General features: G+C 43.2%; 1 protein-coding gene and 1 pseudogene across 4 annotated transcripts in view; one reads left to right on the top strand and one right to left on the bottom strand.

The window, feature by feature from the left end:
* The window catches only part of MDM2 (MDM2 proto-oncogene), a 53,138-nt gene that overhangs the window by 25,765 nt on the left and 13,127 nt on the right, over positions 1-14,246 (bottom strand). For 2 of the 4 annotated variants that reach the window (XM_037736478.1, XM_037736477.1), the window contains exons 2-5: positions 4,553-5,213; positions 3,959-4,060; positions 3,747-3,831; positions 1,807-1,881 (exon numbers count right to left, since the gene is read on the bottom strand). In XM_037736478.1, coding sequence (XP_037592406.1) covers positions 1,807-1,881; positions 3,747-3,827 — 156 coding nt within the window. In that variant the 5' untranslated portion in view covers positions 3,828-3,831; positions 3,959-4,060; positions 4,553-5,213. The remainder of the gene's footprint in view (positions 1-1,806; positions 1,882-3,746; positions 3,832-3,958; positions 4,061-4,552; positions 5,214-14,246) is intronic. The other 2 variants (XM_017522938.2, XM_017522933.2) reach the window with 1 other exon arrangement.
* On the top strand, positions 7,416-8,392 carry LOC108300231 (annotated as a pseudogene).

The raw sequence follows: 14,246 nt of genomic DNA, 5'->3' as shown, positions 1-14,246 counted from the left end.
TAAGATATGAAGAAACTGGCCCCAGGTCTTCTGACTCAGTCTGATGCTCTTTATACTACCCATACTGGCTTTCACTACTTTCCCATGTGCCCCAGAACAAAGATCCTATAACTGAGAACTATATCAGACAATATAAACAATACTGGTACATAGTTTAGCATAGCATTCTAAGTCTTTATGACCAATTTTCTCATTTCCATCTACTGCTAAATCCATACATTTTTGTTTCCTCAACTGATTATACAATGATAATAAGGTCAATCCCAAATTAGTCCTAAAAATACCATTTCACCTGGCACTTCCCTACAAGCACTGTCTTTGGATTTAACTGGCCAAGCAAGCATCAACCTTTAAGGGATATTTCTATGTGATTGTGGATTGGACAGACTGTTATCCAGCAGTGGGAAAGGAAAAAGGAAGAGAACCTAGATTTTTTCTACCAAACATCCCTTAAGGAAGTTTATAAAACTGTAGCTGGAGAGGAAAAGGATATGGAAGCTCTTCCTGTCCCACTATACTATTTTAAGAAAGAAACTTTAATGTTTCAAGTAATCTGAGTCCCATAAACTAAGTGGGAGAGAAGGAAAACAGGCATATTTCAATCACACTGAAATTTTGCCTAAGGTGGCTCAATCTCTCACCGAAAATCATGCTCTGTGCACAAATTTAAAGCTAGAGAATGCACTAAAATGCTGAATCCATTAAAGAGAACTATGGTCATGAATCAGCTCATCTCTATCCCAGAAGGATCAGTATACTGTAATCATGTATCTCTAGTGCAGAAGTTCTTAACCTGGAATCCATGCATGCCCAAGAAGTCCGTGGATAGAATTCAGGGGGTCCATTAATTTGGATGGGAAAAAATAATTATATCTTTATTTTCACAAACTTCTAACTAAAATTTAGCTTTCCCTTAGATTACAAATGTAAGCAACAAATCACAACAGTATTAATACCTGTGATTTCATCACTAACAAAAATCACAGGTGTTTTCATATCATACTGTGCTTATGACAAACATTTCAAAATGTCACTTACATTCCTGACTATATCAAAATTATATTCACTGGCCAGGTGAGGTGGCTCACATCTGTAATCCCAGCATTTTGGGAGGCCAAGGCGGGTGGATCAGCTGAGGCCAGGAGTTCAAGACCAGCCTGGCCAACATGGTGAAACCCTGCCTCTACTAAAAATACAAAAAACTAGCCAGGTGTAGTGACAGGCACCTATAATCCCAGCTACGTCGGTGGGTGAGGCAGGAGAATTGCTTGAATCTAGGAGGTAGAGGTTGCAGTAAGCCAAAATCGTGCTCCAGCTTGGGTGACAGAGACTCTGACTGAAAGAAATAATTATTATATATATTATATCTGCTTCTAAATCTTAGTATTTATTGTGTTAATAACAAAAGCACATATATCACAAACTAGTTCACTATTTTGGTAGCCGTATTTTAATATGTTTCCTTTGTAATCCTATACGTTTTATTTCATACATTTAAAAACATGATTCTGAGAAGGAGTTACCAGTGTGAGAAGACTTTTACCAGTCTACCAAATGGTTCACAGTATAAAATGGTCAAACACCCCTACAGGGCTTCCTTTTATCTCTGAGCTCCTAACTGAGAAATGAAAGTTGAGTATAATTAGAATTTTTAGCTTTAAAATATAGTCCAAATGACCACAAAATTAAATGTTGCTGCTTAATGAAAAATCCTTCTATATGGCAAATTTCTCCCCATGTCTTGAAAACTTTAGTATGGCTATATGTAACTATTAAAGATACTAGTTATCTCTTGATTCAGCTTACCTCTTTCATAGTATAAGTGTCTTTTTGTGCACCAACAGACTTTAATAACTTCAAAAGCAATGGCTTTGGTCTAACCTATAAAGAGAAAAGAGCTATTATACTTCCAAAATTATTCCAGAACTATAGAACCTGCAACAAACATACCATCAAGTTCAATAAAGGGGGTTTGGAAAAATGCTGGGGAGAATCTAATTATTATGCAAATATGGAATCATCAAGTATCAAGACAGCAAAGATTATTTTTTCCTTCAGCTATTTATACCACCTGCTTACTGCCTTACAAACAACCATAATTATTGAGATCGAATGAGCTTACTGTACTGATCCAATGAGCTTACTGCAAGCTAACTTAGAGAATCCAAGAGAAAAGAAAAAATATTTAGAGTGGATCCTGTTACCAAACATCTCTTTCTAAAGATTAGGTTCCTGAAGGTTAGAGAACTTAACCAACCCAAGCTGACAAGGGTAATTAAGAAGAGATCAGGCTGGTGCCTCACCCCTGTAATCCCAGCACTTTGGGCGGATGAGGTGGGCAGATTATGAGGTCAGGAGATGGAGACCATCCTGGCTAATAAGGTAAAATCCCGTCTCTACTAAAAATACAAAAAAAAAATTAGACGGGCATGGTGGTAGCATGTGCCTGTAGTCCCAGCTACCCGGGAGGCTGAGGCAGGAGAATCAGTTAAACCCAGGAGGTGGAGGTTGCAGTGAGCCGAGATCACACCACTATACTCCAGCCTGGGTGACAGTGAGACTACTACAACTCAGCATTTTCTTCCTACTATATCATGCTGCCTCTTAGTTGGTCTGCATTTCAAATATCTGCTTGACAAACATTTATTGAGCTTCTACTATGCACTGGACAGTGATAGGTACTGCCAAAAAAAAAAAAAATTACAAATAAGACATATGACCTGTATTCAAGGAGCCTGCCAACTAGATCAGGGTCAATTTTTTCCTGTAAAGAGCCAGACTGTAAATATTTTCATCCTTTCATACAGATTGTGTATCCACCTCCCGGGTTAAAGCGACTTTGCCTCAGCCTCCCCAGCAGCTGAGATTACAGGTAAGTGCCACCATGCCCAACTAATTTTTGTATTTTTAGTAGAGATGGGGTTTCACCATGTTGCCCAGACTAGTCTTCAACTCCTGATCTCAGGTGAGCCCACCATGGCCTCCCAAAGTACTGAGATTACAGCATGAGTCACCTCACCCAGCCTATAATTCCATAAAATCTTTCTTATAGAGTCACATGGAACTCATGTACAAACCAACAGTATTTGTAATACCCAAAAACAGGAGGCAATTTTTAAAAACCTATCAGTAAAGGCATAATTTTTAAAATAGTATACTCATGCTATGGAATACTATGCAGCCATTTTAAAGAATTACATAAACTGTATTGACAAGGATGTAAGTCATAAAACACCTATAGTTTTATCTTGTTAGTACAACAAACATGACAATAACAGATTTAAATTCAAATGTAAATATATGTGCATATGCACATAGAAAAAATCTAAAAGGGAACATGAAGCAAAAAGGCTGGAATTTTCAGGTTTTACTTTAAAATTTCTCTAATTACTAAAATCTTTACAACAAGCATGAATAATTTTTGTGACTTTTAGAAACCATTTTTAAAAATTAACTACTGGGAAATCAAAAAGGAAAAAAATGGATCACATAACAAATATAACTTCAGCAACCACACTTAAGAATGTAATGGAACTAATTTTTAAAGCCCATGTGGCAAAGGGCTAATAAAATACTGAACCAATTGTTAACAGTTTTTAACTCCACGCAATTATGTCCGAGGTAGTACACTTTAAGCTATGCACATACAATTTCATTTACAGAGCCAAGCTGCAATTGAGGTATATGAAATTTAGTTGATCACCTCATAAATTATTCTTAAAGTTACACCAGACAAAAATACCAACCAGGGTTTCTTGTTCCGAAGCTGGAATCTGTGAGGTGGTTACCGCACCATCAGTAGGTACAGACATGTTGGTATTGCACATTTGCCTACAAGGAGGAAAAAAAAAGACACGATGAAAACTGGAAATCATGAAATATCTGTGAAAAATACATCATATATAAAGGACATAAACGCCTTTGTTAAAACTAAAGCAACAAGGAAGTCGGTGCTTACCTGGATCGGTAGAGAAAAAGCAGTGTGCGTCCGTGCCCACAGGTCCACCCTCCAATAGCCACTGAACACAGCTGGGACAATCCATGGTTTAAATAGCCCCAGCTGGAGACAAGTCAGGGCTTAGCTCCTTTTACAGCAGTTTCGGAACGTGTCTGAACTTGACCAGCTCAAGAGGAAAAGCTGAGTCAACCTGCCCACGGAACCGGCCCAATCCCGCCCAGACTCCGCGCCACGTTCAAACTGGCGACCGGACAGGCACCTGCGATCATCCGGACCCCCGCGCTGAGGTGGCCCCGCAGTCCCCCGCCCACGTGACCTTTACCCCGGACTCTCGTGGAGACCCCCCCCCCCGAACCCGCCCCCCAGCCGCGAGAGCCGGCCGAAACCCCGCCCTCCTCCCCGGCGGCGACAGCCTCGTCTCAGTCCAACAAAACCTCCGCAAAGCCACGTGCCCCGTGCCCCGTGCCCCGAGCCCCAAGCCCCCCGCCACGAATGGCACAAAGGCTGCGATAGGGCAGAGTCTGGGAACCAGCAATGGTGGGAAAACCGTCACAGCCCAGACCCAGAAGTGACCGCTCGCTGCCGGGCCGGTACCTGCTTCACACCATTCGGGGTTTTCGCGGTTAGAGTCGGGGGTCCCTCGAGGGTCCCCAATTTCCTTCACGGGGCGCGCGGAAGCACGACGCCCTGGGCCTCGGGGACCATTCCACTCTCGGGGCCCAGGCACTGGGCGCTCCAACGCACTAGTCCTAGGAGGGACGGGTGTCCTGGCGGCGAAAGCAGCAGGATCTCGGTCAGAGGGGTCGGGGCCGCCCCTCGGGCTCGGCTTCTTGCTCCATCTTCCCAACACACAGGGCCGCACAGGCCCCACAAGCAGCCAAGCTCACCGCGGTGACTCGGTGCGCGCCCCCTACCGCCCGAGGGAAGCGCGCCGGGCGTCGCGGGGCATCCGGGCATTTGTGCGCGTGCACGCGCCCGGCCCCGCCTCCTCCAATTGGGTCCTGGGCTCAGCCGCACCGCCTCCGGGAGGGTGGAGCGAGGAATATCGCCCCCCACGCGGGGCGCGGCGGGCTTTGAAGTGGGGCAGGGGTCTTGGCCGCAACCCAGGCGGGTGGGACTCGGCCCTACGCGATTCCCGCCTGGTTTGGCGCGCCGTGCTGGGACACTCCTTTAGCCGTTGCGCTATTTTTGTATTTCTTGTGTTTACACATCCGGCCTGCGGTGGAAACTGCAACAAATGCGGATCTCTGTGTCGCTGTTACCAAAAAGAAACCAAAACAACAACTGTTTAATATATTAGGCCCACTCCGCCAGCCGCTGGAGCTGTACACAAGTTATTTTAAGGACTGTTTTTTAAAAAAGATTAAAAATAGCACTTAAGGCAGGCTTATACACCGGTGCATACAGCTGTTCTGGTTGGAGAACAAAGATGCTGGTTACCCTTGGTGGGGAGGGGAACGGTTACTCTGCGCTTTTAGAATGTTTGGGTTTGGCCGGGCTTGGTGACTCATGCCTGTAATTCCATCACTTTGGGAAGCCAAGGCGGGGGAATCACCTGAGGTAAGGAGTTCGAGACCAGCCTGGCCAACATGGTGAAACCCCGTCTCTACTAAAAATACAAAAATTAGCCGGGCGTGGTGGTGCAACCCTGTAGTCCCAGCTATTCAAGAGGCTGAAGCAGGAGAATCACGTGAACCCGGGAGGTGGAGGCTGCAGTGAGCTGAGATCGTGCCTCTGCACTCTAGCCTGGGCGGCAGAGCCAGACTCTCAAAAAAAAAAAAAGTTTGAGTTTGTTAATCTACACCTTTATTATCATTAAAATATATATTTATATATTATACACTCATTCTGACTCACCTACTTGCCCACAGAGGTGTGGCAAAAATGTTTTATTTTGTCTCATAAATTGAGGACATAAAGAATTGAGTCAGCTAAACCCAAAAACACAGCCATTGCAAAGAAGGAACGCCTTTCTTCACTGCCCAGTAAGCAATTAGCTCCTTGTGAACAAGGACCTTTTTTTTTTTTTTTTAAATAAAGTTACATCCTTCCCTTCTCCGGTTCCCCAGCCTACTAAAAAGGAATCTTCCTTAAACATAGTGGTCACGCAGTTGATTTAAGTTCATTGACAATATGATTAACTTAAAGGATTTAATATGTGTCTTTTAAAAAGATGTTGTTTTTACCAGATCAAATGCAGTGGGGTTTCTGATTGTGAGACTCAGTGCTTGACACTGGATGAAGGAAAATCTCAAGCAGTGAGAAAATGTAAGCATGAAAAGATAAGTGCTAGAAGTTGGTATTTGTTAAATTTCAAGTGAATGAATGGGTTTGTGCTATAAAATTTCAGAGACAATGAATTGCTTAGTGAATGCTGGGGGCAGTTCACAAAGGCCTCAGAGAAGAGCACACATATTTTGTGTCCTGAAAGATGGCGAGACTTAAATAAAAGCAGAGTATTCCGGGCATAAGAAAACGATCACAAAATGCAGAAAAGAAAATATACAGGAGGCTGAGGCAGGAGAATTGCCTGAACCCAGGAGGGGGAGGTTGCGGTGAGCTGAGATCGCGCCATTGCACTCCAGACTGGGTAACAAGAGCGAAACTCCGTCCCAAAAAAAAAAAAAAAAAAAAGAAAATATAAGATGACTGTTTGAGATACAATAAATAAGTTTGACTTGCATTAAAGTCAAGTACAAGTTTTAAGAACTTGGAGTCTCCTTAAATGCCAAGCAAGGAAATTTGGGCTTTGAACAGAGTAGACATTAGGAGTATAAAAACAGGTGATTTGCTTCAAAATGTATTTTAACAGGACCACCAAGAACTGATTCAAACTCAGAATAGTCAGGCCAGCTGCCTTCTGGACCAAATTTCCCCCTTCTCATTGGCCTTGTGCTTTGAAAAAATTATCTTGACAAAATTATGAGAGCAGAAACAAAAGGCAGAACTGATAAGATTAGACCTTTTCTAATGTAACCGGAAAAGAAGGGGCAGAAATGAAGGCAGAGGGGAGAAGAAGTGGGGGTGGGGGAGAGAGAGAAGCAAAAAGGATTCACTCACGAACCTGGTATTCAAAACTATGTGTACCAGCACTGCCACAGCATGATGATTCAGTATTGTTGGAAATAGATGCTTGGTCCCGCATAGAAAAATTAGCAAAGGATCCTAAAGCAACAAAAGTTTTACTTCCTGGACTGCAGAAAGGGTACCCTTGCCAGCTATTGTGCTGCAAGAATACAATGAACAAAGGAAAACACAAATGTATCCCTTAGGCATTTGGGGTCATCCTTACTGCTGTGTCTGACCCCGGTTGGCTAGAGCCAGACCTCTAAACTAAAACCCAATTGGCTAACTAACGACTTAAAACTTTTTTAAACAGGTAAAAGCAGTGGAGAACTGGGACATGCCTGTGAGCACGTCCAGCACAGATATCTTGGTTAAAGTACAAGGATATAGAATGTATTACGTGCCTGTAAGCATGGCATGGCTAACAGCTACATAGGATAGGGCTTAAAGTTATTAGCACACTTATTCTTTAACAAGAAAGGAAACTTTAAAAAGGAAGTTTTTTACTTCCCACAAGAAGTTGAAAATACTGTTGATCAAAAAAGTCTGAGGGGAATGAAAAGTTGAGTTTGTTTTAGGTGATGTGTCACAGAACAGAATTCAGTGGTAAAACCTTAGGCTTGGAACAGAGCTTGAAACAGCAAAAGAATTAGAGGAATGACCAGAAAGCCAAGGGCCATATAGTGATGTCTAAAAAACCAGAATCAAGTAATAATATTGAATACTTCAAAAGTCAAAGAAAATGCAGAATAAGAAAGCAAGCGATCTGGAAAGCAGCAAGTGAGATGGAATATGACGAGGTCGCTGAGAGCTGGAGGAGGCAGCAGACAGCAGGGAAATAGACCTCTGAAAAAAACTGAAGATCACACAGAAAGACAGCAGGAAAGCCAAATCTCTTCCCAAAGTGCCCATTATGATTCAGGACTGTAGTTATCCTGCGGGACCCACTCCGCAGGTCCTCATCCTCAAGAGGCCCACCAGCAACGTTATGGTCAGCAGCCCCAACTCTGCCAGCAGGCCTGCCCTTTCAGTCAAGTCCCTGGCAGGGCAGGAGGCCAAGACCAGGATCCTGGACAGTGTCGGGCGAGGAGGAGCAGGAGAAACCCATCTTCGACAGGCGTTCCTCTGATCTTCCCTTCGGGCCAACCAGGATCTCCCAACCCAAAGACAGCAGGCAGCCTAGTAATGTGATCAGACAACCTCTGGGTCCTGATGGGTCACAAGGCTTCAAACAGAGAAAATAAATGCTCGCAAGAAGAGATGGCGTGGCTGCCTCGTCAACACCTTCTGGTCGTCTGCCATGTCTCTGTCACCCAGGTTGCAGTGCAGTGGCATGATCTTGGCTCACTGCAGCTTCCACCTCCCAGGTTCACGCAATTCTCCAGCCTCAGCCTCCCGAATAACTGGGATTACAGGCTTGTGCCACCACACCCAGCTAATTTTTGTATTTTTAGCAGAGATGGGGTTTTTTCATATTGGCCAGGCTGGTCTCAAACTCCTGGCCTCAAGTGATCTGCCCACCTCAGCCTCCCAAAATGCTGGGATTATAGGCATGAGCCACCATACCTAGCCACAACTAATCTTTAAAACATGGTGAAAACTAAACATTTCACTCAGAAACCATGTTTAGAATGCTGAGTTTCACAATATTTATGAGACTATCTAATATTACAGAAGTAGTTCAAATTCCATATGTCTTTCCAAACATCTGGAACTGAATAGTGTTAAAGCAAAATCCAGGCCGGCTGCAGTGGTTCACGCCTGTAATCCCATGCTTTGGGAGGCTGAGACGGGCAGATCACTGAAGGTCAGGAATTTGGGACCAGCATGTGAAACCCTGTTCCTGCTAAAAATACAAAAATTAGCTGGGTGTGGTGGTGCAAGCCTGTAATATCATCTACTTGGGAGGCTGAGGCAGGAGAATCACTTGAACCTGGAAGTGGATGTTGCAGTGAGCTGTGATGGTGCCACTGCACTCGAGCCTGGGCGACAGAGCAAGACTCTGTCTTGGAAAATAAAAAAGTAAAAAATAAAAAGCAAAACCCCAGAAGCAAATAGTGAATATAAGGCTTTTTGTTTTTATTTTGAAAATTAATCAACTTTTGTTTAATTTGACTGAAACATGCAGAAACATTCACAGAGCAGTTAATAATTCAACAAAAGAAACCACCTCAAGTTCTTCTGCTATGGAAAAAAAAAAAAAGAAAAAAAGAAACCATTACCCAGAATTCACATTTTTTATTTCTGTATCAAATTTTTTTATTTTTTATTTTTTTGGAGACAGATTTTCACTCTGTCGCCCAGGCTGGCTGGAGTGCAGTGATGTGCTCACCACTCACTGCAACCTTACAACCTCCGCCTCCTGGGATCAAGCGATTCTCCTGCCTCAGCCTCTCGAGTAGTTGGGAGTACAGGCATGCACCACCACACCTGGCTAATTTTTTATTTTTAGTAGAGACAGGGTTTCACCATGTTGGCCAGGCTGTTCTTGAACGCCTAACCTCAGGTGACCCGCCTGCCTCAGCCTCTCAAAGTGTTGGGATTACAGATGTGAGCCACAGCACGCAGCCCAAACTTTTTTTTTTTTTAATTTTTTATTTATTTTTGAAACAGTCTTGCTCTGTCACTCAGGCTGGAGTGTAGTGAGCCAAGATTGCGCCACCTTGCCTGGCTAATTTTTAGAATTTTTAGTAGAGGTGGGATTTTACCAAGTTGGCCAGGATGCTCTGGAACTCCCAACCTCAAGCAATCCGTCTGCCTTTGCCTCCCAAAATGCTGGGATTACAGGTGTGAGCCACTATGCCTGGCCTAAATATATTTTTTAAATAAAACATTGCTTAGAAAATTTAAATTTCACTGTTATTCTTTATCCCATTCCCCTCCCTTCTCTTGATAATGATCAATTTGATGCCTGTCTACTGCATCTGTGTTTATATATTCACTGTAAATATATGAATGCATAAACAACCAGGACAGGAGGCTGCATACACCTCTAAAAGAACTTGCTAGGCAATAGAATAGTAAGCCTTATAGTAGATAGAATAGTAAGCCTTATAGTAAGTTTTAATATGTAACAAGGAAAGCTCTCCTTATCTTTTTCAGTATTGTTTTGGCCCTTCTTGGATGTTACTTTTAGAACCAATTTGTCTAAGTCACAAAAAGAATCCTCTTGGGATTTTGCTTTGCATTGCATTGGATTGACAAACTAATTTGACTTCTTTTCAGTATGTATTCTTCCCAGATAAGAACATGATATACCACTCCATTTTTTTTTTAGGTCTTTTTCCTCCTTAAACCTTTGTATGTTTGGCTAGCTTTTTTCAGAGGTGTTTTATAAGTTTCATTGCTGTTTTTAAATTACACCTTCCTTTTTAAATTTTATTTTCTATTCGGTTATTGCTGATATATGAAACAATTACTCATTTTTGTGTTTTGATCTTATAGCCAGCAACACTGCTTTTTTCTTCTTCTTTTTTTTTTTGATACGGAGTCTCACTCTGTCATTCAGACAGGAGTGCAGTGGCACAATCTTGGCTCACTGCAGTGTCTGCCTCCCTGGTTCAAGGGATTCTCCTGCCTAGAGCTTCCCAGGTAGCTGGTATTACAAGCACCCGCCACCACGAATGGCTAATTTTTGTATTTTTAGTAGAGACAGGGTTTCACCATGTTGGCCAGGCTGGTCTCTGACTCCTGACCACAGGTGATCCACCCACTTCAGCCTCCCAAAGTGCTGAGACTACAGGCTGCATTTTGTTTTGTTATACAGTACTATTACTTTTTCAGTAGATGCTCTTGGATTTTCTGTGTAGATAATATTATTTGCAAAAATCACCAACTTGTCTCTTCTTATACCTCTTTTTCATTTTCTTACAACCATTATGAAGCAGGAGCGGCGGGGAACAAACCTCTCAAACACCGAACTGCGGAAGGAAGTGGCTTTTTATTCAGCCAGGAGCTGTGAGGGGCTATAGCCTCATTCACCAAGCTCCCAGAGGTCTTAGGCTTACAGCGCTAAAGGGGAAACTGAGGCGGAACTATATCTTTGTCCATTTGCTGGACATCCAACCTTACAATCTTTTGGCTTCATTGATTTGCTAATTCGTATACAGCATGAGCTGGGACCGGCAGGGTAGGGGGCTTACAGAGACAAGACCAAAGCAACAAGCTGTTTTTTGGCAGAGGTGTTTCCAGGAGGGAGTCTGGTTTGTGGAGATGTGTGGGTGTCACCCAGTGCCGGGATCCAGCCGGCAGGGATAACATTCATTTGCAGCTCTTTCAAGGTTAGCAGATAGCAGAGATGCTGGGAACTAAAAGGGGAGTCATTTTCCCAGCTCTTTGGTATTTTATTTTATTTTACTTTCCTTTTTCACTCTCCTTCCCATCTGGCGGGGGAGGGAGGAGGTGACTAGAAGCAGGCAAGGGGGTTTCCCCTCTCAATTAGAACAATTCTTTCTTTATGAAATAGTAACAGTGATAGTGGGCAACCTCATCTTATTCATGACATTAGTAAAAATGCTTTTAAAATGTGATGTTTCCTGTAAATTATAGGTAGATGCTCTTTATTACATAAAAGTTTCCTTCTTTTCCTGGTTTTTTGAGGTTTAAAAAAATATGAATGAGTGTTCAGTTTTATACACTTCTTTTTTATGTATCTAGAAATGACCATGTGGCTTTTCTCCTTTAATCTGCCTATGTGGTAAGATTATATTGATAGATTTTCTAATATTGACCTTCCTTGCTTTACTCAGATACAATTCTACTTAGTTACGATGGATCTCTTTTTTTTTTTTTTTGGACATTTGTGGATTGAATTTGTAACAGGAAAAGTATTACATGATGATATGGGGGTATAATTGAGTTCCTGCTCTTAGAAGACAACAAATATTTCAGAGATTTTAGTAGGAATATTGCCCTGTTAAGAACACTCAATTCTCTAAAGCTAAGTTCAAATAAGGCCCAATTCTTGGCCTGAGACTCTGGTTCCCACAGGAGCAATACAGGCTGAACCGGTTCGATAACTTTCACCGTTGAGAGTTTTTGTTTGTTTGTTTTGAGAGGGAGTCTTACTCTGTCTCCAGGCTGGAGTGCAGTTGTGCAATCTCAGCTCACTGCAACCTCCACTTCCCGGGTTCAAGCGATTCCCCTGCCTCAGCTTCCTGAGTAGCTGGGACTACAGGCGCACGCCACCACACCTAATTTTTTGTATTTTAGTTAGAGACAGGGTTTCACCATGCTGGCCAGGATGGTCTGGAGCTCCTGACCTCGTGATCTGCCCACCTCAGCCTCCCAAAGTGCTAGGATTACAGGCATGAGCCACTGCACTCAGCTTTTTTTTTTTTGAGACTAAGTTTTGCTCTTGCTGCCCAGGCTGGAGTGCAATGGCGCGATCTTGGCTCACTGCAACCTCCGCCTCCCAGGTACAAGCGATTCTCCTGTCTCAGCCTCCCAAGTAGCTCAGATTACAGGCATGCACCACCATGTCTGGCTAATTTGTTTGTATTTAGTAGAGACGGGGTTTCACCACGTTAGTCAGGCTGGTTGTGAACTTCTGACCTCAGGTGATCCACCCGCCTCGGCCTCCTAAAGTGCTGGAATTGCAGTTGTGCACCACTGTGCTGGCCACCATTAAGAGTTTTAAGAAAGGACCAGGAACAATAGAAGTCATCTTTTAGTGGAACGAAGAGTTTACAATCTCCCAGCTGACCTAAATCTGAGATCTGTGATTATATCGTGTCTGAAAGTTGCAGAGCCACTCAGCTGCTGAAGAAAGGTAGTGAGGTTGAGCAGCATCCCCGACTCTTTGGGGTGGAAAGGTTACTGGAGTTTCCCCCAGATTAAATGGTTCCCAGAGAAGATGGAAGGAATATAAGCAGTTCTGCTGGTAACTCCTAAGATGGCCACTACCTGGGTAATAGAACCCTGGAAGCAATAGGATATCTATTGGTAGAATGTGCTGGACTAGGGAGAAAAAAGTTGAGCTTCATTCATGTACCCCTGCTCAACTTCCTACCAAGAGCATGCCACAGGTCTTTTGGAAGAAATATTATTTGAACACCTGCCAGATGAAGGGAACTGATGGCCAATTGGTAATAATCAGAGACACTGGGACAACGAACAGAAAGAGACAGAAATGGTTCCCATCATCTAGTTGAGGTTGTTCATATAATGAACCATGGTTATGTCCTGCTAATAAAAGGGCAACAAATTTTGAAGGGCAATTATGTAAAGAAATGTAATTTTCCTCTCCTTCCTCCTTGCCACCCTAACTGGCATTGGGATGGCAGGAGTCATGGGTGGTTTTCTATTGCCATGTAACAAATTACCACAAATGTAGTAGCTTAAAGCAACACAAATTATTAGCTCACAGTCCATATATCAGAAATCCAGGTAGGCTCACCTGGTTCCTCTGTTCCAGGTCTCATAAAGCCTAAATCAAGGTGCGGGCCAGCTTGGGTTCTTAGCTAGAGGATCTAGGGAAGAACCTGCTTTCTAGGTCATTCAACTTGTTGGCTAATTCAGTTCCTTGTGGTTGTAGGATGGTAGTCCCCTTTTTCTTGCTGGCAGTGAGGACCGCTCTCAGCTCCTAAAGGCTTCCTGAATTCCTGGGCACACATTCCCCTCCATCTTCAAGCCAGCACCAGCAACAGGGTGTTCAATCACCCTTGTGTTTGGAACCTCTGACTTACTGTCCTGCTACTAGCCAGAAAAAACTCTGACTTGAAAGGCTCATTGATTTGTTGAGGCCAACCCAGATCATCTCCCTTTTACCATGTAATGTAACAGAACCATGGGAGTAATAGCTCATCATATTCATAGATTCCCACACTTAAAGGGGAGGGGATCATCCATGGGCAAGGTCATTGGGAGTCATTCTTGGAATTCTGAGTATCACAAGTAATAACTGGGAATACAGAATGGGATGTGACAAGAAGAACTATGCCCTACATCCCACACCCCTATTCCCAATTCCAGGTCACCAGAGCCACAAGTCCAGCCTGCTCTGGTGAGAGGAGGAAAGCTTTGAACCAAATATTACTTAAAGTTTCAAAATGAAGACGTCAATAATAATTGAAATGAGCCTGCTTTAAAAACAAAAAGAACTGCCAGATGCTGTGGCTCACACCTGTAATCCCAGCACTTTGGGAGGCCAAGGCAGGTGGATCATGAGGTCAGGAGTTTGAGACCAACCTGGCCAGCCTGGTGAAACCCTGTCTCTACTAAA

The sequence above is a fragment of the Cebus imitator genome, unplaced genomic scaffold, assembly GCF_001604975.1.
Source record: "Cebus imitator isolate Cc_AM_T3 unplaced genomic scaffold, Cebus_imitator-1.0 Scaffold25, whole genome shotgun sequence".
Classification (NCBI taxonomy): domain Eukaryota; kingdom Metazoa; phylum Chordata; class Mammalia; order Primates; family Cebidae; genus Cebus; species Cebus imitator.
The sequence above is the reverse complement of the archived record's forward strand: the minus strand, read 5'-3'. Positions and strand labels throughout refer to the sequence as shown.